Source organism: Tachyglossus aculeatus, chromosome 4 (genome assembly GCF_015852505.1).
Source record: "Tachyglossus aculeatus isolate mTacAcu1 chromosome 4, mTacAcu1.pri, whole genome shotgun sequence".
Lineage (NCBI taxonomy): Eukaryota > Metazoa > Chordata > Mammalia > Monotremata > Tachyglossidae > Tachyglossus > Tachyglossus aculeatus.
This window is the reverse complement of record NC_052069.1, coordinates 75,150,522-75,175,157: the sequence shown is the minus strand read 5'-3', so window position 1 is coordinate 75,175,157 and position 24,636 is coordinate 75,150,522. Positions and strand designations below refer to the sequence as shown.

General features: G+C 44.2%; 1 protein-coding gene across 2 annotated transcripts in view; it reads right to left on the bottom strand.

Annotated features, from left to right (window-relative positions):
- Positions 1 to 24,636, bottom strand: part of NUDCD1 (NudC domain containing 1) — an 84,751-nt gene that overhangs the window by 57,298 nt on the left and 2,817 nt on the right. The window contains exons 1-2 of one of the 2 annotated variants that reach the window (XM_038744810.1): positions 10,527 to 10,722; positions 5,620 to 5,774 (exon numbers count right to left, since the gene is read on the bottom strand). In XM_038744810.1, coding sequence (XP_038600738.1) covers positions 5,620 to 5,727 — 108 coding nt within the window. In that variant the 5' untranslated portion in view covers positions 5,728 to 5,774; positions 10,527 to 10,722. Of the gene's footprint in view, positions 1 to 5,619; positions 5,775 to 10,526; positions 10,723 to 24,636 lie in introns of those variants that run through there. The other variant, XM_038744809.1, reaches the window with a different exon arrangement.

Here is a 24,636-nt window from a genome sequence, read left to right as displayed (position 1 = left end):
CATGCACTAAAATAAAAAAATGAAAATACAAATAAGGGTACCATTGATTCTGGTACTCATCTTCATTTACTTCATTTTTTTCTTTCCCCACTGACAAATTTTCAACACACTGGCTTTGAATTTTAAATGCTACTAATAAATCACAGCCCTCAATTTCACACAATTCTGTGCTGACATTTGCTAAATGAAGATGGCACCTAAAAGTAAATCCCCACAAAAGAATTAAGATTGAAGTACTTCTTCAGGGGATATTTTCTGGAGCTGTAAGTTTATATGATGGAAGAGGTCTAAAATACTATAAGAATACACGAGAGCATTTATCCGTAGTCGAAATTATTTCACCCCACTTAATGTTCCCTTGAGTAAAAATTATTTTTCCATTAGAGAAATCAAAAAATTAGGAGGCAAGGAGTGGGACATTACTTGGGGTTAATGGTGAATATTCTTTAAAACTAAATAGGCAAGGACAGGACTGATCAACCAGAAGTATTATAAGATACCAGGTGATAAAAGCCTCAAAAAAAGTATTACAAGTATTGAAGGCAAAAATGAAAAGACATAATTTAGTCTGCATTAGGTTTTGATGAAGGGGAAAGGAGGGTTAGGCAAGTTGATGAGATTACTTAGGCTTAAATCTGCTCTCTTTAAAACCCAACCTCAAATTTCTCCTTCTTAAGACCTTACTTGAATCTAAAGTACAAAGTAGTCTTAAAAAGTCAATTGTGCTAGCTCAAAGTGTTTGAAAAGGGGAATTTCATGGTTAATAATACAATGATATGCAACTGGCTTCACGGACTCCGTCCTCTCCTGGTTCTCCTCTTAGCTCTGCGGCTGTTCATTCTTAATATCCTTCGCGGGCTCCTCCTCCCCCTCCCGTCTCCTTACTGTAGGGATTCCTCAAGGGGTCAGTTCTTGGTCCTCTTCTGTTTCTCTATCTATACTCACTCCCTTGGTGAACTCATTCACTCCCACAGCTTCAACTACCATCTCTACGCTAATGACACCCAAATCTACATCTCCACCCCTGCTCCCTCTCCCTCCCTCCAGGCTCGTATCTCCTCCTGCCTTCAGGACATCTCCACCTGGATGTCTGCCCGCCATCGAAAACTCAACATGTCCGAGACTGAACTCCTTATCTTCCCTCCCAAACCCTGTGCTCTCCCTGACTTTCCTGTCACTGTGGACGGCACTACCATCCTTCCCGTCTCACAACCCCGCAAACTTGGTGTCATCCTTGACTCTGCTCTCAGTCACCCCACACATCCAATCCGTTACCAAAACCTGCCGGTCTCACCTTCACAACATCACCAAGATCGGCCCTTTCCTCTCCATTCAAACTGCTACCCTGTTGGTTCTATCTCTCATCCTATTCCAACTGCATTACTGCATCAGCCTCCTTTCTGTTCTCCCATCCTGCTGTCTCTTCCCGCTTCAGTCTATTCTTCACTCTGTTGCCCGGATTACCTCTGTACAGAAACACTCTGGGCACGTCACTCCCCTCCTCAAAAATTTCCAGTGGTTGCCTGTCAACCTCTGCATGAAGCAAAAACTCCTCACTATCGGCTTCAAAGCTCTCCATCATCTTGCCCCCACCTACCTCACCTCCCTTCTCTCCTTCTACAGCCCAGCCCGCACCCTCCGCTCCTCTGCTGCTAACCTCCTCACTGGGCCTCGTTCTCACCTTTTCCACCATCAATCCCTGGCTCATGTCCTCCCCCTGGCCTAGAATGCCCTCCCTCCCCACATCCACCAAGCTAGCTCTCTTCCTCCCTTCAAAGCCCTACTGAGAGCTCACCTCCTTCAGGAGGCCTTCCCAGACTGAGCCCCCCCCCCACTTTTCCTCTGCTCCTCCTCCCCTCCTCATCGCTCCCACTCCCTCCCTCTGTCCTACCCCCTTTCCCTCCCCACAGCACTTGTGTATATTTGAACATATTTATTACTCTATTTTATTAATGATGTGTATATAATTCTATTTATTATGATGGTATTGACACCTGTCTACTTGTTTTGTTGTCTGTCTCCCCCTTCTAGACTGTGAGCCCACTGTTGGGTACGGACCATCTCTATATGTTGCCGATTTGTACTGCCCAAGCATTTAGTACAGTGCTCTGCACACAGTAAGTGCTCAATAAATATGATTGAATGAATGAATATAAGGCAAGTCTCATGTTCTAAAATTGTCAACCCAGACTGCATAACAGAGGAGGATGAAGCTTCTTTATGTAATTATTAAGCCCAGAAGGGAGGTGCAGTACTCATCCAAGGATAGGGAAGGAGTAGGAAGCATACTCTGGTAATGCCCTTCATTTGGGGAACTGAATTCAGCACATCCATAATTCAGAAAGAGTTCCTTCAAAATCAAAAAGAAGCTTCTGACTGACTGATGGACACTGGTGTAGCATCATTTGCAAATGGGTAGGCTCTATTCTAGTAGCCTCAAAGAGTGTCCTCCTTAAGCATTTCTAGAGAATAGTTAATTGGGAAGAATTTGGTTCATTAAGCAAAAAGTGTAGAAATACCTTAAGAATAGAATGTTCAAAATAAACTTTGTTTAAAAATCTTCATTTGACTTGCATTAAGCAAGTTCAATCTGAAATTACAGTAATAAAAATTTTAATTTAAAATGTACCATGACCACTTAAGATGCTGTAGATTGCAATGGGGCAAGACTTAAAACATCCTGATAAACAATTTAAACTGGAAGCTTTTTTCCCCATATTCACCTAACAGGAAGAAATGCTTCTGCTGTGAGCTGGTTTATCTGTCTCTATTGCTGTAATGTACTTTCCCAAGTGCTTAGTACAGTGCTCTGCATATAGTAAGTGCTCAATAAATACGACTGAATGAATGAATAAAAATTATGTCCATGTCTATGTGTCATTTTAGAGCACTGTCAATAAATACAATTAAACCACATTCCCAATTGAAATAATGACCAAACTCTGAATTGAATCATACGTGGAACTCTGCTTCTTTTGGTGGGTTTCAGGAGAGCAGGCTGCAAAATACATACAGACACACACATACGTACACAAATTTCCACGGCCTGAATTCTCCTAGATTCTATTTCAGGAGAACTCGGCCCTGCCCTGGTGGGGGGAGGTTGGGGGTATGGGGCTTTCCCACTACTTGGCAGAGGAATCATTTTCCTCTCAGACTGTTCCACTAGTTACTGAGGTGGGGAAATTAAGCAAAACCAACCTCTTCGCACCATAGGTAACATAGTTGCTTGTGGCCGCTCCATAAGCAGTGATTCTGTGCCTCTGCTCCCTTCCCTACGACGGATCTCCTGCGAGAACTATTTTGAAAGGCTGTTCAAAGCACGCTGCGGTGACCGTGCGGAGCAACAGGATATTGCCCTACTCCCTGAAAAGGAAGTTGGGGATGCCTCCCTGCCCCTTCAAGGACACACATTCCTTCCAGGATCTCCCCACACATGACCATATACACACGCACACATACATAAGGAGACAAGACGTAACCTTAGATACTAAATAACTGTAACCTTAGATATATGAAATAATGGTAGCCATTATTAGAATGACTATTCTTCAATTCTTGACAAAAACTTTAAGGAGTGAAAAGTACCAGCCCTTATCATTGTGGTAACTACTCATTAATCAGATAAGTTACACATTACATTATGCTTCCAATCAATCAATCAATCAATCGTATTTATTGAGCGCTTACTATGTGCAGAGCACTGTATTAAGCGCTTGGGAAGTACAAATTGGCAACACATAGAGACAGTCCCTACCCAACAGTGGGCAAACAAAGTTACATGTAATACAAGATTTACTCTGAATTATTTTAAGAGACCTGTCCTGCTCTGGTCCCTACTCGGCAAAAGAAGCTCCAGCCCCACCCCAAACTTCAGTCTTGTATTTCCTCCTGTCTTCAGGACATCCCTATCTGGATGTCCCACTGACACCTTAAACTTAATACGTTCAAAACACGTCACCAAATCCTGTCGATTCAAACTTCACAACATTGCTAAAATCCTCTCCTTTCCTCTCCATCCAGACTGCTTCCATGTTATTCCAAGCACCTCTCCTATTCTGCCTAGACTACCGCATTAACCTCTTTTCTGACCTTCCTGCCTCCTGTAGCTTCCCACTTCACGCCATATTTCATTCTGCTGCAGATCATTTTTCCACAAAACCACTCAGTCCATTTTTCCCCACTCAAGAATCCCACGCGGTTGACCATCCACCTCCACATTAAACACAAATTCCTTACCATTGGCTTTAAAGCAATCACCTAGCCCCTCCCTGCCTTACCTCCTTGAGTTCCTACAACCCAGGCTGCACGCTTCGCTAATCTAACTGCCAACTTACCCACTGTACCTAGATCTCATCTATCTCACCGCCAACCTCTCATTCATTCATTCATTCAATCGTATTTATTAAGTGCTTACAGTGTGCAGAGCACTGTACCACTTACGTCCTGCCGCTGGCATATCAAAAAAAAATGTCAAGTTCATGTCTCCCCGCTCTTCCCGAACCTCCAATGGCTACCCAACTACATCTGCATCAAATAGAAACTTCTTATCATTGTTTTAAAGCAGTCAGCTTGCCCCAACCTATCTCACCTCACTAATCTACTACAGCCCAGCCTGCACATTCAGTTCTTCTAACTCCAGTTTACTCACTATGTCCAATTCTGTCTATCTCGCTGCTGACCCTTTTCCCACGTCCTCCCTCTAGCCTGCAACTCCTTCCCCCTTCATATATGCCAGACCACTACTCTCTACACCTTCAAAGCATTACTAAGGTCACATCTACTCCAAGATGCTTTCCCCAGTTAAGCTCTCTTTTCCCTGGCTTCACTCTCCCTTCTACCTCATCTACGTACTTCAAACTGTGACCTTTGGACATTTGATATTCACCCCAACCCCAAAGTACTTATGTATTTATCTTTAAATTACATATTATAAGTTACTATCCATCTCCCCCTCTAGATTGTAAGCTCATCATGTGCGTAGAACGTGTCTGCTAAGTCTGTGGTACTGTACTCTCCTGATTGCTTAATACAGTGGTCTGCACATGGTATGCAATCAGTAAATACGACTGATTGATTGACTGAAAGAATGCCCTCCCTCTACATATCCAATGGACAATCACTCTCCCCACCTTCAAAGCCTTATTAAAAGCACATTTCCTCCAACAGACTTTCCTGGACTAAGCACTCATTTCCTCTTGTCCCACTTCCTTCTGTGTTACCCTAGCACTTGGATTTGCACTCCTTATTCACCCCACCCTCAGTCCCATAGCACTTATGTACATATTCGTTATTTATATATACTAATGTCTATCCCCTCTACAATGTAAGCTCATTGTGGGCAAAGAACGTGTCTACCAACTCTGTTATACTGAACTCCCCTAAGTGTTTAGTACAGTGTTCGGCACACAGTCATTGCTCAATAAATACCACTGACTTAATATTCATACTTAAAATGTTCATCTGAAGGGGAGAAAAGAAAGGAAGCATTTTTTCAATCTTTGGCTTGCTAAACAGATACATCAAGGACAAGGTTCTTTTCAGGTGCTAAGCTCCCATTAAAAATATATATTTTACTATTATAATCATTTCTCTATTTCTTTCAACTGATATCCTTACCAGTGTCACAGATAAATTCATAATTCTTCCAAGAAGATCAACATAGTAGACATTATCCTGGTACCAAGAATCGCAGTGTAGATAATTATACATGTCGAAGGCACGCATGTGGTCCAGTGTATACTGATCATTTCGAAGTTTTACTTCTGCCACAGCTGAAATAGAAAACAAAAAGGAAACATCACATTGAGAGATCTGGAATAATCATTTTATTTTAAGTTTTTGTTATTAGAGACTTTCTACAAGGCCAAAGAGACCACCACATGCCAGGGCTACTCTACTCAGGGACTGGCAGGAATTGGAAAAGCCCGATATTTTCCCATTGGCAACTCTTCTTTTTCTTGCCAGATCTTTTTTCTCAATAACATCTTTCCTTACTGATAAATAATAGTAGTAAGAACTATAATCAGACTCTATTATAATTATAGTAAGTCTCACGGAGGAAGTTCAATCAGGGGAGAATTTCACACTGGTGGATTTGAAGTAGGGCGGGAGTTCCAGACTGGGATAAAGGCAAGACCAAGAGGTCTGAAGCTGGAGATTTGTTGGGTGACCTTGGGCAAAGCACTGAACTTCTCTGTGCCTCATCCATAAAATGGGGATTAAGACTGTGAGTCCCATGGGAGACACGGACTGTGTCCAAACTAATTATCTTGTATCTATCCCAGCGCTTAGTACACTGCCTGGCACATGATAAGCATTTAAAGGCCATTAAAAAAAAATAATGCAAAAATAAAACCAAGGGAAAAAAAGCAAAGGAGAGATGAGAACGAGGCACAGTTTGAGAGGAACTAAGGGTGGCAGCTAGATTTTAGTGTAAACAATGTTCATCCAAATGGTAAGAGGCCAGAAAATTTGCCTATTTCCATGAAGTCTGCCAAGGATTTTTTCAGAATTCACACTCATGAATGCAGTCTTGTCAGACACATTATCTTTGACCTGAAAGACAATAATCAGTGGTAGGGGAGGGTGAATAGGTAAAAGAGAAAAAGCTGACGGGAGTTTCTTAGAGCCAATGGCCTGGAGTTTCTGCTTGATCACAGAGGAATCCGCAACCCACTGAAGATTTTGTGGGAGTGGGAAGACGTATGCAGAAGACGCATGTGTGGCGCTCTGTCAAATGAGCATAATAATAATCAGGGTGGCATTTATAAGGTGATTCCTTTATGCCAAGCACTGTTCAAATCAATCCACCAACGATATTTACTGAGTGCTAACTAGGTGCAGAGCACTGTACTATGCACCTGGGAGAGTACAACAGAATTAGCAGATGTGTTCTCTGCCCATAACAAGCTTTAAAGTCTAGAGGAAGCAGGGTGGGAGGGCCATTCCATCATGACCTTGGCAAAGAAGGGTGCTAGGAGGTTCAAAGCACTGGGGTAGATACAAGATCACCAAATGGGACAAGTTCAGAAAGTCCCTATCCCACATGGCGCTGGGACAATTTAAGAGGGAAGAAGAGCAGGTATTTTGATGTCTGAGGGGCAAATTTGTGAGATTCCTAAATTGGAAGCAAAGCAAAAGAACAGCAGCTCCAAACAGGAGGTAGCATTACACTTCCAGAAGTAGACCTGGGTCCCGAAGGACAGAGTACAATTTACCAATCAAAAGGACTGACATGCGGTAGTTGGGATCCCCTGCAAAATGGGGTTTCTCACAGTATGGATATGACACAACCCCTGCCCTTGGGTATCTTTAGGAATTATTTTTTATGGTACCTGTTCATGCTTACCATGTGCCAGGCACTGTACTAAGCACTGGGATAGGTACAGGGTTGTCAGGTTGGACAGAGCCCTGCCCCGCATGGGGCTCACAGGCTAAATCCCCATTTTATGAATGACATTACTGCAGCACAAAGAAGTTAAATGATTTGCCCAAGGTCACAAAGCAGGTAAGTGGCAGAGTGGGGAACATTCATTCATTCATCCAATCGTATTTACTGAGCGATTACTGTGTGCAGAGCATTGTACTAAGTGCTTGACCCGGATCCTTCTGACTCCCAAGTTCACGCTCTATCCACTACCGTAAAATACAGAGTGAACAAATACACACTCAGCACAACAATATCCCAGCATATTATATTTAAAAGACCCCGTATTCAACTATGGGGAAAAGAAAAATAAGGCAACTACTGGGCTCTCAATGGCCCAGTTGAGAGTTGACCAGGGCCTGAATGCAGACTTAGTGATGAGGATGGAAAGGAATAGGCGCATCCAAAAGTCAAAGGATGCACTTCGCCAAAACCTACCACTATCAGAAAGCCGAAAACCCATTAAATCTATTAAATTATTACTAGTCATCATCCATTTTGTCTACACCCAACCCTCTTGACTGAAAAGGGGATTTTGCATTAAAGTGAGATGTCTTTACAAATCTTTTCTTTAAGTCTCAATTGTGAATGTCAAACAGCAAATTACTGTAATTAGAAATTACAATAAAAATGCTCTAGTCAATCACTATCATAAAGGTAACACCAATTAATCACCAAAACCTTTTAGAACAAATGATTTAAAAGAAAAATATACAGGTAATGAGGTCTCCAATAATAGCTGAATTAAAGAATACACTATGAAAGTGCTACAACAGAGTACATTATTTTCTTTTAAATTATCTTAGGGAAGGGCCATCAGGAAGGAGGAAGAAAAAAAGGTTGTCATTTTTTTAAATGCCAGGTTGTACTTATTAGCTTAGTTTAAAAAATACACCTACTAAATTGGACAGTTTGGGATTTGCCCCACCCTCAACCCTACGCTTATGCACATATCTATAAATTATATATTATAAATTATTTATATTGTCTGTCTCCTTCCTCCACACTGATACTCACTGTGGACAGGGAACGTTGCTACCAACTCTATAGTATTGTACTCTCCTAAGCACTTAGTACAGTGCTCTGCACACACAGTAAGTGCTCAATAAATATCACTGATCGATCTGCAGGCATTGGATGCTCAGCATCTTGATCTGTGGCTATGTATCTCCCAGAAGGGAGTGGAAATAGAAAAGGTGTTTGAAATGCAATGAGCCACTTTGGGCACGGTAGCAACAAGCACATCCCAACAGAGGAGAATATTAACTTCTGGGAATCATTCTCCACAATATACGTGAAAATCACTTTGCTTGGTCAATCACACCCAAACTACCACTGGAAATTTTAGCAAGTGGACACGATGTCACTTTGACAAGGATCTATTAATAATAATAATTGTAGTATTTGTTCATCAATCAATGGTACTGATTAACAATGAGCATTCATTTATTCAATCATATGTATTGAGCGCTTACTGTGTGCAAAGAATTGTCCTAAGCATTTGGGAGAGTACAATACACAGACACAGACCCTGCCCACAATAAGCTTACAGTCTAAAGAGGGAGAGCACTGTAGTAGGCGCTTGGGATAGTAGAAGAGAGTTGGCAGACACGTTCCCTGCCCAAAACGAGTTTTATGTGCCAAGCACTGCTCAAGTGTCGGGGCAGATAAAAGATAATCAAGTCGGAGTCCCTGTCTTACATGGGGCTCACAGTCCTGGTAGGAGGGAGAACAGGTATTTAATCCCCATTTTACAAATGGGGAAATTGAGGCCCAGAGAAATGACCCGACAATCAACTGGCAGGGCCGGCATTAGAACCCAGGTCCTCTTACTCCCAGGCCCTTGCTGCTTCTCCAATCTACTGACCAGAATTGATTTTTACAAAAAGAGGAGATGAACTGTATAAAATGATTTTCTTTCTGTTGAAACATTCAAGCACAAGCAAATCCGGGTTTTCTTTTAAATTGATTTTTCCCTGTATCCCAGGAACAGCATCCTTAGGCCATGTGAACATCATTTCAGGGTAGAAAAAGGAAGTCTCACATCTACTGCATTCTAGATTACGTATAATCATTGTTTCTTTATTGCCACCGAGTGGATAAAACTTGAGATTGCAGAAACCGTAAAACTGCCAGAAATAAAGGCACAGGAAGCAGACGGGATTGGCAGCAAGGCACAAAGCTTTTAGCAGTCACAATGATAAACTCTTGCTAGCAGCATCGGTCTCAAACCCTTTAAGACAGTAATGTTAAAAGCTTCCCCCTCTGCTTCCCGACCTATTCAACAAATTTAATAATCACTCTTCATTAACTGTTCTAATGAAAGTCCACAGAATTCTACACTAAAATAATAGAGGCTTGGGGTAAGGTGTGGCGGTCTAAACGGTATAATGGGGAAACGGCACAGGTTTTGATATAGGTTAATTTGGAAGCAAGTTCAAAATTGTGAATCTAGAGAAGACAGTAGCAAGCCCTACAAATAGCAGGTACAAAACCACAAGAGACAACCGCTTTCTGCGCCCAGTGTGGCTTGGACTGTGGCTCTCTCATTGTCCTTCTTAGTCATACACATGCCCAACCTTAATACATTTCATTGTGTTATTTAGGTGCTTACTGTGTGCCAACCACTGTACTAGGCACCAGAGAATAATGAGATAATCAGGTTGGACACAGCTCCCATCCCACATGGTGAATTTAACAAATGCTACAATTATGTATCTATGCATATATATCTATAGACGTGTATACGTATGTGTGTGTGTGTATACACCAACCAATGGCAATATTTGAGTGTTTACTGTGTGCAGAGCACTGTATAAGTGCTTGGGAACGTACAATAAAAAAGGGATGGAAATAATAAGTTATGGAAACTGTTAAGCGCTTACTCTGTGCCAAGCACTAGTAGACATAAGTTAATCAGGTCAGACACAGTCCCCGTTCTACACAGGACTCACAGCCTAAAGGGGAGGGAAAACGGGTTTTGAATCCCCATTTTACAGATGAGGAAACTGAGGCACTGAGAAGTTAAAGGACTTGCCCAACACAAAGCAGACAAGTGGCAGAGCTGGAATTAGAAGACACTGTAAATCTGATTTACCTGCTCTTTAAAATCTCCACCATTCTTACACTTTTCATGGAATCTTCCATTCACCAAAAGGCCTCTCAACCACTCCACTTTTCATCAAACTATGTATCGGCCACCATTTGTTCCTCCACATTCCAGACACCCCCTCTGGCTCCTTGTGAATTCTCGCAAACCAGGATTATTTTCATATGTGTCATTTGTTGCAGTAACGGACCATTTTGCATGATTCACGCTTCCACCGGGATTCAGGTTTTGTTTCCCTTACGTTAAAATTGGATGACAACAAGCATTTTAAAGAACTTATTTTGAAGAATCTTCAAAGGCGAAAATGATAATTCCTTTTAAAAAGATGAACTATTTCAGAAGATAAAAATAGGACTCAGTGACAGGGTTGAAATGTTCGGCGTAGGATTGCCAGATGGGCAGATTGAAGGCAAAGACATAAAAATTCTTAGAAAGAGGATATTGTACGGCATCAGCAGCAATACTTTCAAAAATATTTTCCGTATTTTCTCAGATTCCAAAAATAAGGATTTATATATCTATGGCTAATTGAGCCACCAAAAAAAATCTTAAAATAGTAGATATGAACATAGGTATTCAAAAATCTATGGATAGAAAAAACACACAGGGCAGAACCAGTATACAAGTAGTATATAATAACCATATTACCTGTATCAGGCAAACATATATTTTTCTACGTCCCTCTCTCATAAAACCTATGTTTTTTTCCAAATCAGAAGTATAACCTCGATTTGCCCTGGATTACCCTTAGAATTATTTCGAGAAGAAATTCACCAGTACACAAACATATTTTCTCACATGCCCACAGAGCTGTACTTTGTACTCAAGGGCAACAAAGTGGAAACCCAGCCATGTTCTTGAGAGTAATAATAATAACTGTGGTATTTGTTAAGTACTTACTATATGCCAGAAACTGTACTAAGTGCTGGGGTAATTGGGTTGGACGCAGTCCCTGCCCCACATGGGGCTCACAGTCTTAATCTCCATCTTCCAGATGAAGTAACTGAGGCTCAGAGAGGTTAAGTGATTTTCCCAAGATCACACAGCAGATGAGTGAAAGTGCCGGGATTACAGCCTAAGACCTTCCAACTCCCAGGCCTGTGCTCTATCCACTATGCCATTCAGGCAATGTGTCTTCTACCTTTTTCATTCATTCATTCAATTGTATTTATTGAACGCTTACTGTGTGCAGAGCACTGTACTAAGTGCTTGGGAAGTACAAGTTGGCAACATATAGAGACGGTCCCTACCCAACAGTGGGCTCACAGTCTAGAAGGGGGAGACAGGGAACAAAACAAAACATACTAACAAAATAAAATAAATAGAATAAATATGTACAAATAAAATAAATAAATAAAGAGTAATAAATTCGTACAAACATATATACATATATACAGGTGCTGTGGGGTGGGGAAGGAGGTAAGGCGGGGGGATGGGGAGGGGAAAGACGGGGAGAGGAAGGAGGGGAATACAGTACCTCTACTGTACTCTCTAATGTTTAGTGCAGTGCTCTGCAAACAGAAAGTGCTCAGTAAGTACTACAGATGGCTTGGCTCAGAAGGCAGAAAAATTTTACAACGAAGAAGTCTATCACTGGGAGTGGGGAAGAAATCTCAGCTATGATATGGTGGGAATTCCAACGAGGGCAATTATATAGGGGATTTTTTTTTTCCTAGTGGGAGATGGATGTGACAGGAACGGAGGCATCCGGGAACAGGAGTTTCTCAGAAAGGTCCGTCCAAAGCTGAATAATGGTAACATCATGGTTCCTGACATGCAAAACTGTGTGCTCCAGGAAGATGTTTGGAACTGCCCAGGAAGCAGGTGGGGGACAAGGGAACAGTAGTGGAAACAGTATATTAATGGGGAGGGGGGGAGAGGAGAAAGGAGTAATATGAATAATGGCTGCTGTACACTCCCAAATTCCAAGCCACACCTCATCGCAGCAGGGGAAGGAGAGGGGCTGAAACCACCAGAAGTAGGGGGTGCCTGCTGGGCCCAAGCCATTTGTGGGGGGGAAGGTTCTAAGGGCAACTGAGGGACAGAAACAGCATGACTTAGTGGATAAAACACGGGTCTGGGAGTGAGAAGGACCTGGGTTCTAACCCTGACTCCCCCACATGTCTGCTGTGTGACCCTGGGCAAGTCACTTCACTTCTCTGGGCCTCAGATACCTCATTTGAAAAATGGCGATAAGAGTATGAGCCCCATGTGGAACAGGAACTGCATCCAACCTAATTTACTTGTATCTACCCCAGAGCTTACAGCAGTGCTCGGCGTATAACAGTGCTTAACAAGTACCACTGTTATTATCAACTCTCATGGTGGAGAGAGTCAGCAGGAAACCTGAAAAGAGGGGGCTCACACAGTGGCTCTGGAGGCGGCTTCTCTGGCCCCTGCCTTCTGGGTTATGGCCGTGGCACTTTGGCCACCTCTTCCCAAACGCTTCTCAATTTTGCTCAGGTTTGACCTAGATTCCACCACAGTTGGGGCCACGAATGTGGATGCTCACAAATGCTTAAAACCGTGCTCTCTGGACACAGAAGGTACTCGATCAATACTACTGACTGATGACTGATATATTTATTGGTTCAGCCTCCTCTCTGAACTCCTGGATTTCATTTTCTTCCCTCTCCAGTCTATACATCACTCTGTTCCCTGGGTCGTTTTTGGAAAATGCCATTCTGCACCCATCCTTCCACTCCACAAATATCTCCAATGGCTGCCCCTTCCTCTCCATATCAAACAGAAACCCCTGATCATTGAGTTGCAGGCAATCAAGCTCTCATTCTTCTCTCCAGCCCCGAGGTCTCTCCTTCCCTGAGTCTCACATTTTCTCCTGCCTTCAGGACATCTCTACTTGGGTGTCCCGCTAGCACCTCTTAAACACATCCAAAATTGAAATCATCTCATGGTGGACAGTGTCAGCAGGAAAGCTGAAAAGAGCTGGCTCACACGGTGGCTCATCAGCCCACCCAAACCCTGTCCTCCCCATGACTTTCCTATCACTACAGGCAACACCATTATCCTCCCCATCTCACAAGTCTGCAACCCTGACGTTATCAACTATCCTCTCGTATTCAACCCACAAATTCAGTCTGTCACCAAATCCTCTCCTTTCTACCCTCACAACATCTCTAGAATCCACCCTTTCCTCGCTGTCCAAAGTGCTTCCACCCTGCTCTGAGCACTTATCTTATCCCACTTTGATCACTCTATCAGCCTCCTCACTTCCTCCCTGCCTCTTGTCTCTCCCCTCTACGGACTATACTTAACACTGCAGCCTGGATTATTTTTCTAAACAAACAAAAAAACCACTCAGTCCACGTTTCCCTTCTCTTTATAAACTTCCAGCGGTTGCCCACCCTTCTCCACGTCAAACAAAAACTCAAGATGGGCTTTAAAGCACTCAACCAGCTTGTCCCCTCCTACTTTATCTCGCTGACTTCTTACAACCCAGGGTGCAATCTTCACTCACCTAATACTGTCCTGTACTGTACTGTACCTCAGTCTTATTATCTATCTCACTGCCAAGCCCTTGCTCACTTCCTCCCTCCCTTCATATCTAACAGACACCACTCTCCGTCTTCAAAGCCCTTCTAAAATCACAACTCCTCCAAGAGGTTTCTCCTAAGTCCTCCCTTCTGCATCAGCTATGTACCTGGATCTGTACCCTTTAAGTACCTGGATATTCAACCAACCTCCAACCCCACAATACTTATGTGCATATCCTTATACTCTATTTCTTCCCCTACTGTAATTTATTTTAGTGTCTATCTTTTCATTCATTCATTCATTCACTCTTTCAGTCGTATTTATTGAGCATTTACTGTGTGCAGAGCACTGTACTAAGTACTTGAGAAAGTGCAACACAACAATAAACAGAGGCATTCCCTGCTCATAACGAGCTTATAGTCTGGGGTGGGGTGGGGGGGAGACATCAATATAAATAAATAAAATTACAGATATGTACATAAGTGCTTTGGGGCTGGTGGGGGGAAAGCAAAGGGAGAAATAAAAGTGCAAATATGTACCTAAGTGCTTTGGGGCTGAGAGAGGGGAAGAGAAAAGGGAGCAAGTCAGGGTAACACAGAAGGGAGTGGGAGATGAGGAAAAGTGGGGCTTAGGCTGGGAAGGCCTCTTGGAGGAGACGTGCCATCAATAAGGCTTTGAACTGGGGAAAAGTGGTTGTCTATTGGATTAGAGGAGGGAGGGCACTCCAGGCCAGAGGCAGGGCATGGGCTAGGGGTCGGCAGCGAAAAAGACAAGATCGAGGCACACTGAAAAGGTTAGCACTAGACGAGCCAAGTGTGCGGGCTGGGTTGTAGAAAGAGAGAAGCGAGGTGAGGTAGGAGGGGGCAAGGTGATGGAGTGCTTTACAGTCAATGGAGAGGGGTTTTTTGTTTGATACGGAGGTGGATGGGCAGCCGCTGGAGTTTTTTGAGGTGGGGGGTGGTGATATGTCCAGAAGACTTTTGCAGAAAAATGATCCAGGCAGCAGAGTGAAGTATGGACTGGAGTGGGGAAAGACAGGAGGCTTGGAGATCAGCAAGGAGGCCGATGCAGTAATCCAGGCAGGATAGGATGAGTGATTATATTACCGTGGTAGCAGTACGGATGGAGAGGGAAGGGTGGATTTTAGCAATGTTGTGAAGGTGGGACAGACGGGATTTGGTCGCAGATTGAATATGTGGGTTAAATGAGAGAGCGGAGTCAAGGATAACGCCAAGGTTACAGGCTTGTGAGACAGGAAGGATGGTGGTGCCGCCTATAGTGATGAGAAAGTCAGTAGGAGGACAGGGTTAAGGGTGGGAAAATATGGAGCTCTATTTTGGACATGTTAAGTTCGAGGTGACTGGAGAACATCCAAGTAGAGATGTCTTGAAGGCAGAGGAGACTAGACACTGGAGAGAGGGAGAGAGATCAGGGCTGGAGAAGTAGATTTGGGTGTCATCTACATAGAAATGGCAGTTGAAGCCGCTGATTTCTTGCTCATAGAGCCTCTCCCTTTCCCCATCTTGAAATCAATCAATCAATCAATCGTAGTTATTCAGCTTGCAGGGAACGGGTCTGCTAATTCTGTTGTATACTCTTCCAAGCGCTGTACTTAGTACAGTGCTCTGCATAGAGCAAGCACTCAATAAATACCACTGTTTGAGTGACTGATCATTTACTCTGAACAGAGAACAGTACTAAGCGCTTGGGAGCATCAAACGTTTAATACAGTGCTCTGCACACAGTAAGCGCTCAATAAATATGATTGAATGAATGAATGACTGAATCCAATGTAACAGATTTGGTAGACATGTTCCCTGCCCACAAAGAGCATACAGTTTAGAGGAGCAGACGGATGTTAAAATCAATTTTGGATATAGACATAAGCGCTGGGGGGGCTGAGGATGGAGTGAATAGAGTACAAATCCAAAGAGTAGGGGAAATGAGGGCTTAGGCGAAGAAGGCCTCTTGGAGGAACTGTGATTGTACCAAGATCGTGAAGATGGGGAGAGTGATGGTCGGTCAAATATGAAGGGAGAGGGACTTCCAGACTACAGGCAGGACATGGGCAAAGGGGTTGGTGATGACAAAAACAAGATCGAGATACAGCTGAATAGGTTGGTGGGTGTTAGAGGAGTGAAGCGAACAGGCTGGGTTGTAGTAGCACAGTGCTGCGCACACAGTAAGCACTCAATAAACACGACTGACTGAATGAATGAAATCAGTGTGGAAAGATAGAGGGGATAAGATGACTGAGTGCTTCAGAGCTTCAAGGAGTTTTTCATTAATGCAGAGGTGGATAGGCAACCCCTGGAGGTTCTTGAGGAGCGGGGAAACATGAACTCAGCTCTTTTTAGAAAAATGACCCGAGTTGCAGAGCAAAGTATGGACTACATTGGAGAGACATGAGGTAGGGAGTTCAGCGAGGAGTTGATGAAGTAATCCAGGCGGGACAGGATACGTGCTTGGATCACCGCAGTAGCAGTTTGAATGAAGAAGAAAGAAAGGGCGGACTTTAGCAATGTTGTGAGGGTCGAACCAACAGGATTTGGAGACACTGAATATGTGGGTTGAATGAGACAAATGAATTGAGAAAAATAGCAAACTCTTTAGAAAATCAAAGTCCTTAAGAAATCACATCTGTTCCAGAAGGCTTACCCCTGAATCATTTCTATTTTCCCCACCTCGTATCCCTCAACTGTCATTTCAGCACTTTCATGCCACCTAAGCACTGACATCCTAACAACTCCCAAAGCACATAACTGCGTATTTTTAGGCTCACTAACTACATTCAGCCTGACTTAGTGGAAAGAACAAGGGCTTAGGAGTCAGAGGTCATGGGTTCTAATCCCAGCTCTGCTACTTGTCAGCTGTGTGACTTTGGGCAAGTCACTTAACTTCTCCGTGCCCCAGTTCCCTCATCTGTAAAATGGGGATTGAGACTGTGAGCCCCACGTGGGACAACCTTGTATCTATCCCAGTGCTTAGAACAGTGCTTGGCACATAGCAAGCACTTAATACCAGCATTATTATTCATTCTATCTGCAATTTATTTTAGTGTCTGTCCCCCTCCTAGATTGTAAGCTCCTTGAAGGCAGGGATCACGTCTACTTACCCTTCAGTACTCTTCCCAAACACATAGTACAGTGCTGTTGCATGCAACAGGCATTCAATAAAGACTATTTAAATACTATTTACAGAACAACTGGCTGGCTTGGAGACCCCTCCAGATGTACTGGAAGTAGAAGAAAAAGGGCATCGAAGCATAGGTGGGGTTGAGTGGTAAATGAACCCTCCCCACTTCATATATTAGAGACCACCATTCTCCCCACCATCAAGACCTTATTAAAATCACACCTCCACCAAGAGGCCTTTCTGGACTGAGCCCTGATTTCCCCTACTTCCTCTCCCTTCCGTGTCGCCTGCGAACTTGGATCTTACCTCTAAGGACTTGCCATTCACTTCACCCTCAGCCCCAGGGCATTTATGTGTACACCCGTAATTTATTTTAACATATTTATTACTCTATTTATTTATTTATTTATTTATTTATTTTACTTGTACATTTCTATCCTACTTATTTTATTTTGTTGGTATGTTTGGTTCTGTTCTCTGTCTCCCCCTTTTAGACTGTGAGCCCACTGTTGGGTAGGGACTGTCTCTATGTGATGCCAATTTGTACTTCCCAAGCGCTTAGTACAGTGCTCTGCACATAGTAAGCGCTCAATAAATACGATTGATTGATTGATTAATGTTCTGTCCCCCTATATAGACTGTAAGCTACCGGTGAGCAAAGGCAATATCTACCCATTCTGTTGTACTGTACTCTCCCAAGTTCTTAACAGAATGATCTGTACATAGTAAGCACTCAATAATACGGGCCTGGGAGTTGGAAGGTCATGAGTTCTAATCCTGACTCTGCCATTTGTCTGCTGTGTGACCCTGGGCAAGTCATTTGCATTTCTCTGGGCCTCAGTTCCCTCACCTGTAAAATGGAGATTGAGATTGGGAGCCCCAGTTGGGACAGGGACTGTGTCCTACCCGAATTACTTGTATCACGACAGTGCTTAGTAGAGTGCCCAGTACAAAGTAAGCGCTTAGTGAAAGCCATAATTATTAATACGGTTGATTGATTGAAAGGGAGGGGGAGCAAGTAGCATCCGAGGTTTGGGTGTAAAGGCTTTGGGCTTGGAAAGGGATTTGAGAATATATCCCGGGGGGTCAGGGGGTTATGGCCACCCAGGAGGTTGGCGACGCACAAGTTTATGGTTAGCATTGAAGCTCCAGGCTGGAATGGACTACCAACTCTGTTGCAGTGCACTCTCCCAAGCGCTTAGCACAGCACTCTGCACATAGTAGGCGCTCGATACGACTGAATGAATAGATTCCACTATTGATGAAAGATGGGAGAAGGAGCAAGGAGAGCTCACTGTGGGCAGGGAATGCTTAATAATGATAATAATGATGCAATTTGTTAAGCGTTTAGTATGTGTGGAGCACTGTTCTCAGCGCTGGCGGGGGGATACAAGGTGATCAGGTTGTCCCACGGGGGGCTCAAGTCTTCATCCCCGTTTTCCAGATGAGGTAACAGACTCAGAGAAGTGAGGTGACTTGCCTAAAGTCACACAGCTGACAAGTTTAGCGGAGTCGGGGTTAGAACCCACGACCTCTGCCTCGCAAGGCCGGGCTCTTGCCACCGAGCCACGTGGCTTGTGTCTACCAACTCTGTTCTGTGGAACCCTCCCGTGCGCTTAGTACAGTGCTCTGCACAGTGCACACAGTAAGTGCTCAAGAAACACTACTGACTGAAGGAGAGGACGGAGGTGGAAGAAGAAACAGGGCCCTCAGAGGTCAAGGGTTCAAATCCTGGCTGCTCCAATTAATAATAATAATGATGATGGCATTTATTAAGTGTTTACTAGGTGCAAAGCACTGTTCTAAATGCTGGGGAGGTTACAAGGTGATCAGGTTGTCCCACGGGGGGCTCACGGTCTTCATCCCCATTTTACAGATGAGGGAACTGAGGCCCAGAGAAGTGAAGTGACTTGCCCAGAATCACCCAGTTGACAATTGGCAGAGCCGGAATTTGAACCCATGACCTCTGACTCCAAAGCCCGGGCTCTTTCCACTGAGCCACGCTGCTTCTCTATTTGCCAATTGTCAGCTGTGTGACTTTGGGCAAGTTACTTAACTTCTCTGTGCCTCAGTTCCCTCATCTGTAAAATGGGAATTAAAACTGTGAGCCCCCCGTGGGACAATCTCTTCACCTTGTAACCTCCCCAGCGCTTAGAACAGTGCTTTGCACATAGTAAGCGCTTAATAAATACTATCACTATTATTATTATTATTTGTGAAGAGAGGGCATTCCAGGCCAGGGGTCGACAGCGGGACAGGAGTCTAGGCTTCTAGAAGCTTCTGCTTCTAGGGAAGCAGCGTGGCTCAGCGGAAAGAGCCTAAGCTTTGGAGTCAGAGGTCATGGGTTCAAATCCCGGCTCCACCACTTGTCAGCTGTGTGACCTTGGGCAAGTCACTTAACTTCTCTGTGCCTCAGTTACCTCATCTGTAAAATGGGGATTAAGACTGTGAGCCCCCCGTGGGACAACCTGATCACCTTGTAACCTCCCCAGCGCTTAGAACAGTGCTTTGCACACAGTGAGCACTTAAAAAATACCATTATTATTATTATTATTCTAGCCTGTGAGCCTGTTGTTGGGTAGGGACCGTCTCCACACGTTGCCGACTTGTACTTTTCAAGCGCTTAGTACAGTGCTCTGCACGCAGTAAGTGCTCAGTAAATATGATTGAATGAATGGATGAACAACCCGATCACCTTTTAACCTCCCCCACGCTTAGAACAGTGCTTTGCACATAGTAAGCGCTTAATAAATGGTATCACCATTATTATTATTATTACTATTATTATTATTATTATTTGTGGAGAGAGGGCATTCCAGGCCAGGGGTCAACGGCGGGACAGGCGTCTAGGCGTCTAGCTTGTGAGCCTGCTGTTGGGTAGGGACCGTCTCCATATGTTGCCAACTTGGACTTCCCAAGCGCTTAGTACAGTGCTCTGCACACAATAAGCGCTTAATAAATACGATTGAACGAATGACGGCCGGACAGGCGTCTAGGCTTCTAGCCTGTGAGCCCGCTGTTGGGTAGGGACCGTCTCCATATGTTGCCAACTTGTACTTCCCAAGTGCTTAGTATAGTGCTCTGCACGCGGTAAGCGCTCAATAAATACGATTGAATGAATGACGGCAGGACGGGCGTCTAGGCTTCTAGCCTGTGAGCCCGTTGTTGGGTAGGGACCGTCTCCATATGCTGCCAACTTGGACTTCCCCAGCGCTTAGTACAGTGCCCTGCACAGAGTAAGCACTTCATAAATATGATGAAGTGAATGAATTGGTACTTCCCAAGCGCTTAGTAGAGTGCTCTGCATGCAGTAAGCACTCAATAAATACGATTGAATGAATGAATGAATGAATGACGGCTGGACAGACGTCTAGGCTTCTAGCCTGTGAGGTTGTTGTTGGGTAGGTACCGTCTCCATAGGCTGCCAACTTGTACTTCCCCAGCGCTTAGTACAGTGCTCTGCACACAATAAATGCTCCATAAATATGATGGAGTGAATGAATTGGTACTTCCCAAGTGCTTAGTAATCTGCACGCAGTAAGTGCTTCATAAATACGACTGAATGAATGAATGACGGCTGGACAGGCGCCTGTGAGCCCGCTGTTGGGTAGGGACTGTCTCCATATGTTGCCAACTTGGACTTCCCCCGCGCTTAGTACAGTGCTCTGCACACAGTAAGCGCTTCATAAATACGATGGAGTGAATGAATTGGCACTTCCCAAGCGCTTAGTAGAGTGCTCTGCACACAGCAAGCACTCAATAAATACGACTGAATGAATGAATGACGGCTGGACAGGCGTCTAGGCTTCTAGCCTGTGAGCTCGTTGTTGGGTAGGTACCGTCTCCATATGCTGCCAACTTGTACTTCCCCAGCGCTTAGTACAGTGCTCTGCACACAGTAAGCGCTTCATAAATACGATGGAGTGAATGAATTGGTACTTCCCAAGCGCTTAGTAGAGTGCTCTGCACGCAGTAAGCACTCAATAAATACGATTGAATGAATGGCAGCTGGACAGGCGTCTAGGCTTCTAGCCTGTGAGCTCGTTGTTGAGTAGGGACCGTCTCCCATATGCTGCCAACTTGTACTGCCCCAACGCTTAGTACAGTGCTCTGCACACAGTAAGCGCTTCATAAATACGATGGGGTGAATGAATTGGTACTTCCCAAGCACTTAGTAGAGTGCCCTGCATGCAGTAAGTGGTCACCAAACAGGACTGAAGGATTGCATTCACTCATTCAATCGTATTTATTGAGCGCTTACTGTGTGTGGAGCACTGTACTAAGCACTTGGGAAGTCCAAGTTGGCAACATGTAGAGATGGTCCCTACCCAACAGTGGGTTCACAGTCTAATAGGGGGAGACAGACAACAAAACAAATTAACAAAATAAAATAAATAGAAAAATATGTACAAGTAAAATTCATTCATGCATTCCATCGTATTTATGGAGCGTTTTCTGTGTGCAGAGCACTGGACTAAGCGCTTGGGAAGTCCAAGTTGGCAACATCTAGAGACGGTCCCTACCCAACAGCGGGCTCACAGGCTAGAAGGGGGAAGACAGGCAACAAAACATATTAACAAAATAACATAAATAGAATAAATATGTACAAGTAAAATTAATTCATTCCATCGTATTGATGGAGCGCTTACTGTGTGCGGGGCACTGTACTAAGCGCTTGGGAAGTCCAAGTTGGCAACGTGTAGAGATGGTCCCTACCCAACAGCAGGCTCACAGGCTACAAGGGTGGAGGGGGGGGGGGGGGGCGGCCACAAAACATATTAACAAAATAAAATAAATAGAATCAATATGTACAAGTAAAATTCATTCATTCCATCGTATTGATGGAGCGCTTACTGTGTGCGGAGCACTGTACTAAGCGCTTGGGAAGTCCAAGTTGGCAATGTGTAGAGACGGTTCCTACCCAACAGCGGGTTCACTGTCTAGAAGGGGGAGACAGGCAACAAAACATATTAAGAAAACAAAATAAATATTATCAATATGTACAAGTAAAATTCATTCATTCTGTCGTATTGATGGAGCGCTTGCTGTGTGTGGAGCACTGTACTAAGCGCTAGGGAAGTCCAAGTTGGCAACGTGTAGAGACGGTCCCTACCCAACAGCAGGCTCACAGTCTAGAAGGGGGAGACAGGCCACAAAACATATTAAGAAAATAAAATAAATAGAATCAATATGTACAAGTAAAATTCATTCATTCCACCGTATTGATGGAGCGCTTGCTGTGTGCGGGGCACTGTACTAAGCACTTGGGATGTCCAAGTTGGCAACTCCTAGAGGCGGTTCCTACCCAACAGCAGGCTCACAGTCTCGAAGGGGGGGGGGGGACATGCAACAAAACATATTAAGAAAACAAAATAAATAGAATAAATGTATATATGTTTGTACATATTTATTACTCTATTTATTTATTTTACTTGTACCTATCTATTCTATTTATTTTATTTTGTTAGTATGTTTGGTTTTGTTCTCTGTCTCCCCCTTCCAGACTGTGAGCCCACTGTTGGGTAGGGACCGTCTCTAGATGTTGCCAACTCGTACTTCCCAAGCGCTTAGTACGGTGCTCTGCACACAGTAAGCGCTCAATAAATACGATTGATTGATTGATTGAATAAATATGTACAAGTAAAATTCATTCATTCCATCGTATTGATGGAGCGCTTGCTCTGTGCGGAGCACTGTACGAAGTGCTTGGGATGTCCAAGTTGGCAACATCTAGAGGTGGTTCCTACCCAACAGCGGGCGCTTACTGTGTGCGGGGCACTGTACTAAGCGCTTGGGAAGTGCAAGTTGGCAACAGATAGAGTCGGTCCTTACCCAACAGCGGGCTCACAGGCTAGAAGGGAGGGACAGGCCACAAGACGTATTAAGAAAATAAAACAAATAGAATCAATATGTACAAGTAAAATTCATTCATTCCGTCATACTGATGGAGCGCTTGCTGCGTGCGGAGCACTGTACTAAGCACTTGGGAAGTCCAAGTTGGCAACATGTAGAGGTGGTCCCTCCCCAACTGCGGGCTCACAGGCTAGAAGGGGGAGACAGGCCACAAAACATACTAAGAAAATAAAATAAATAGAATCAATATGTACAAGTAAAATTAATTCATTCTGCTGTATTGATGAAGCACTTGCTGTGTGCGGAGCACTGTACGAAGCGCTTGGGAAGTCCAAGTTGGTAACATCTAGAGGCGGTTCCTACCCAACAGCGGGCGCTTACTGTGTGCGGGGCACTGTACTACGTGCTTGGGAAGTCCAAGTTGGCAACAGGTAGAGCCGGTCCTTACCCAACAGTGGGCTCACAGGCTAGATGGGAGGGACAGGCCACAAAACATATTAAGAAAATAAAATAAATAGAATCAATATGTACAAGTAAAATTCATTCATTCCGTCGTACTGATGGAGTGCTTGCTGTGTGCGGAGCACTGTACTAAGCGCTTGGGAAGTCCAAGTTGGCAACATCTAGAGACGGTCCCTCCCCAACAGCGGGCTCACAGGCTAGAAGGGAGGGCCAGGCCACTAAACATATTAAGAAAATAAAATAAATAGAATCAATATGTACAAGTAAAATTCATTCATTCCATCGTATTGATGGAGTGCATGCTGTGTGCGGAGTGCTGTACTAGGCGCTTGGGATGTCCAAGTTGGCAACATCTAGAGGCTGTTCCTACCCAACAGCGGGCGCTTACTGTGTGCGGAGCACTGTACTAAGCGCTTGGGAAGTCCAAGTTGGCAACAGATAGAGCCGGTCCTTACCCAACAGCGGGCTCACAGGCTAGAAGGGAGGGACAGGCCACAAAACGTATTAAGAAAATAAAATAAATAGAGTCAATATGTACAAGTAAAATTCATTCATTCCATCGTATTGATGGAGCACTTGCTGTGTGCAGAGCGCTGTACTAGGCGCTTGGGATGTCCAAGTTGGTAACGTCTAGAGGCAGTCCCTCCCCAACAGCGGGCACTTACTGTGTGCGGGGCACTGTACTAAGCGCTTGGGAAGTGCAAGTTGGCAACAGATGGAGCCGGTCCTTACCCAACAGCGGGCTCACAGGCTAGAAGGGAGGGACAGGCCACAAAACATATTAAGAAAATAAAATAAATAGAATCAATATGTACAAGTAAAATTCATTCATTCCATCATATTTATGGAGCACTTGCTGGGTGCGGAGCGCTGCACTAAGCGCTTGGGAAGTGCAAGTTGGCAACATATGGAGCCGGTCCTTACCCAACAGCGGGCTCACAGGCTAGAAGGGAGGGACAGGCCACAAAACATATTAATAAAATAAAATAAATAGAATCAATATGTACAAGTAAAATTCCTTCATTCCATAGTATTGATGGAGCGCTTGCTGTGTGCAGAGCGCTGTACGAAGCGCTTGGGAAGTCCAAGTTGGTAACGTCTAGAGGCGGTTCCTGCCCAACAGCGGGCGCTTACTGTGTGCAGGGCACTGTAC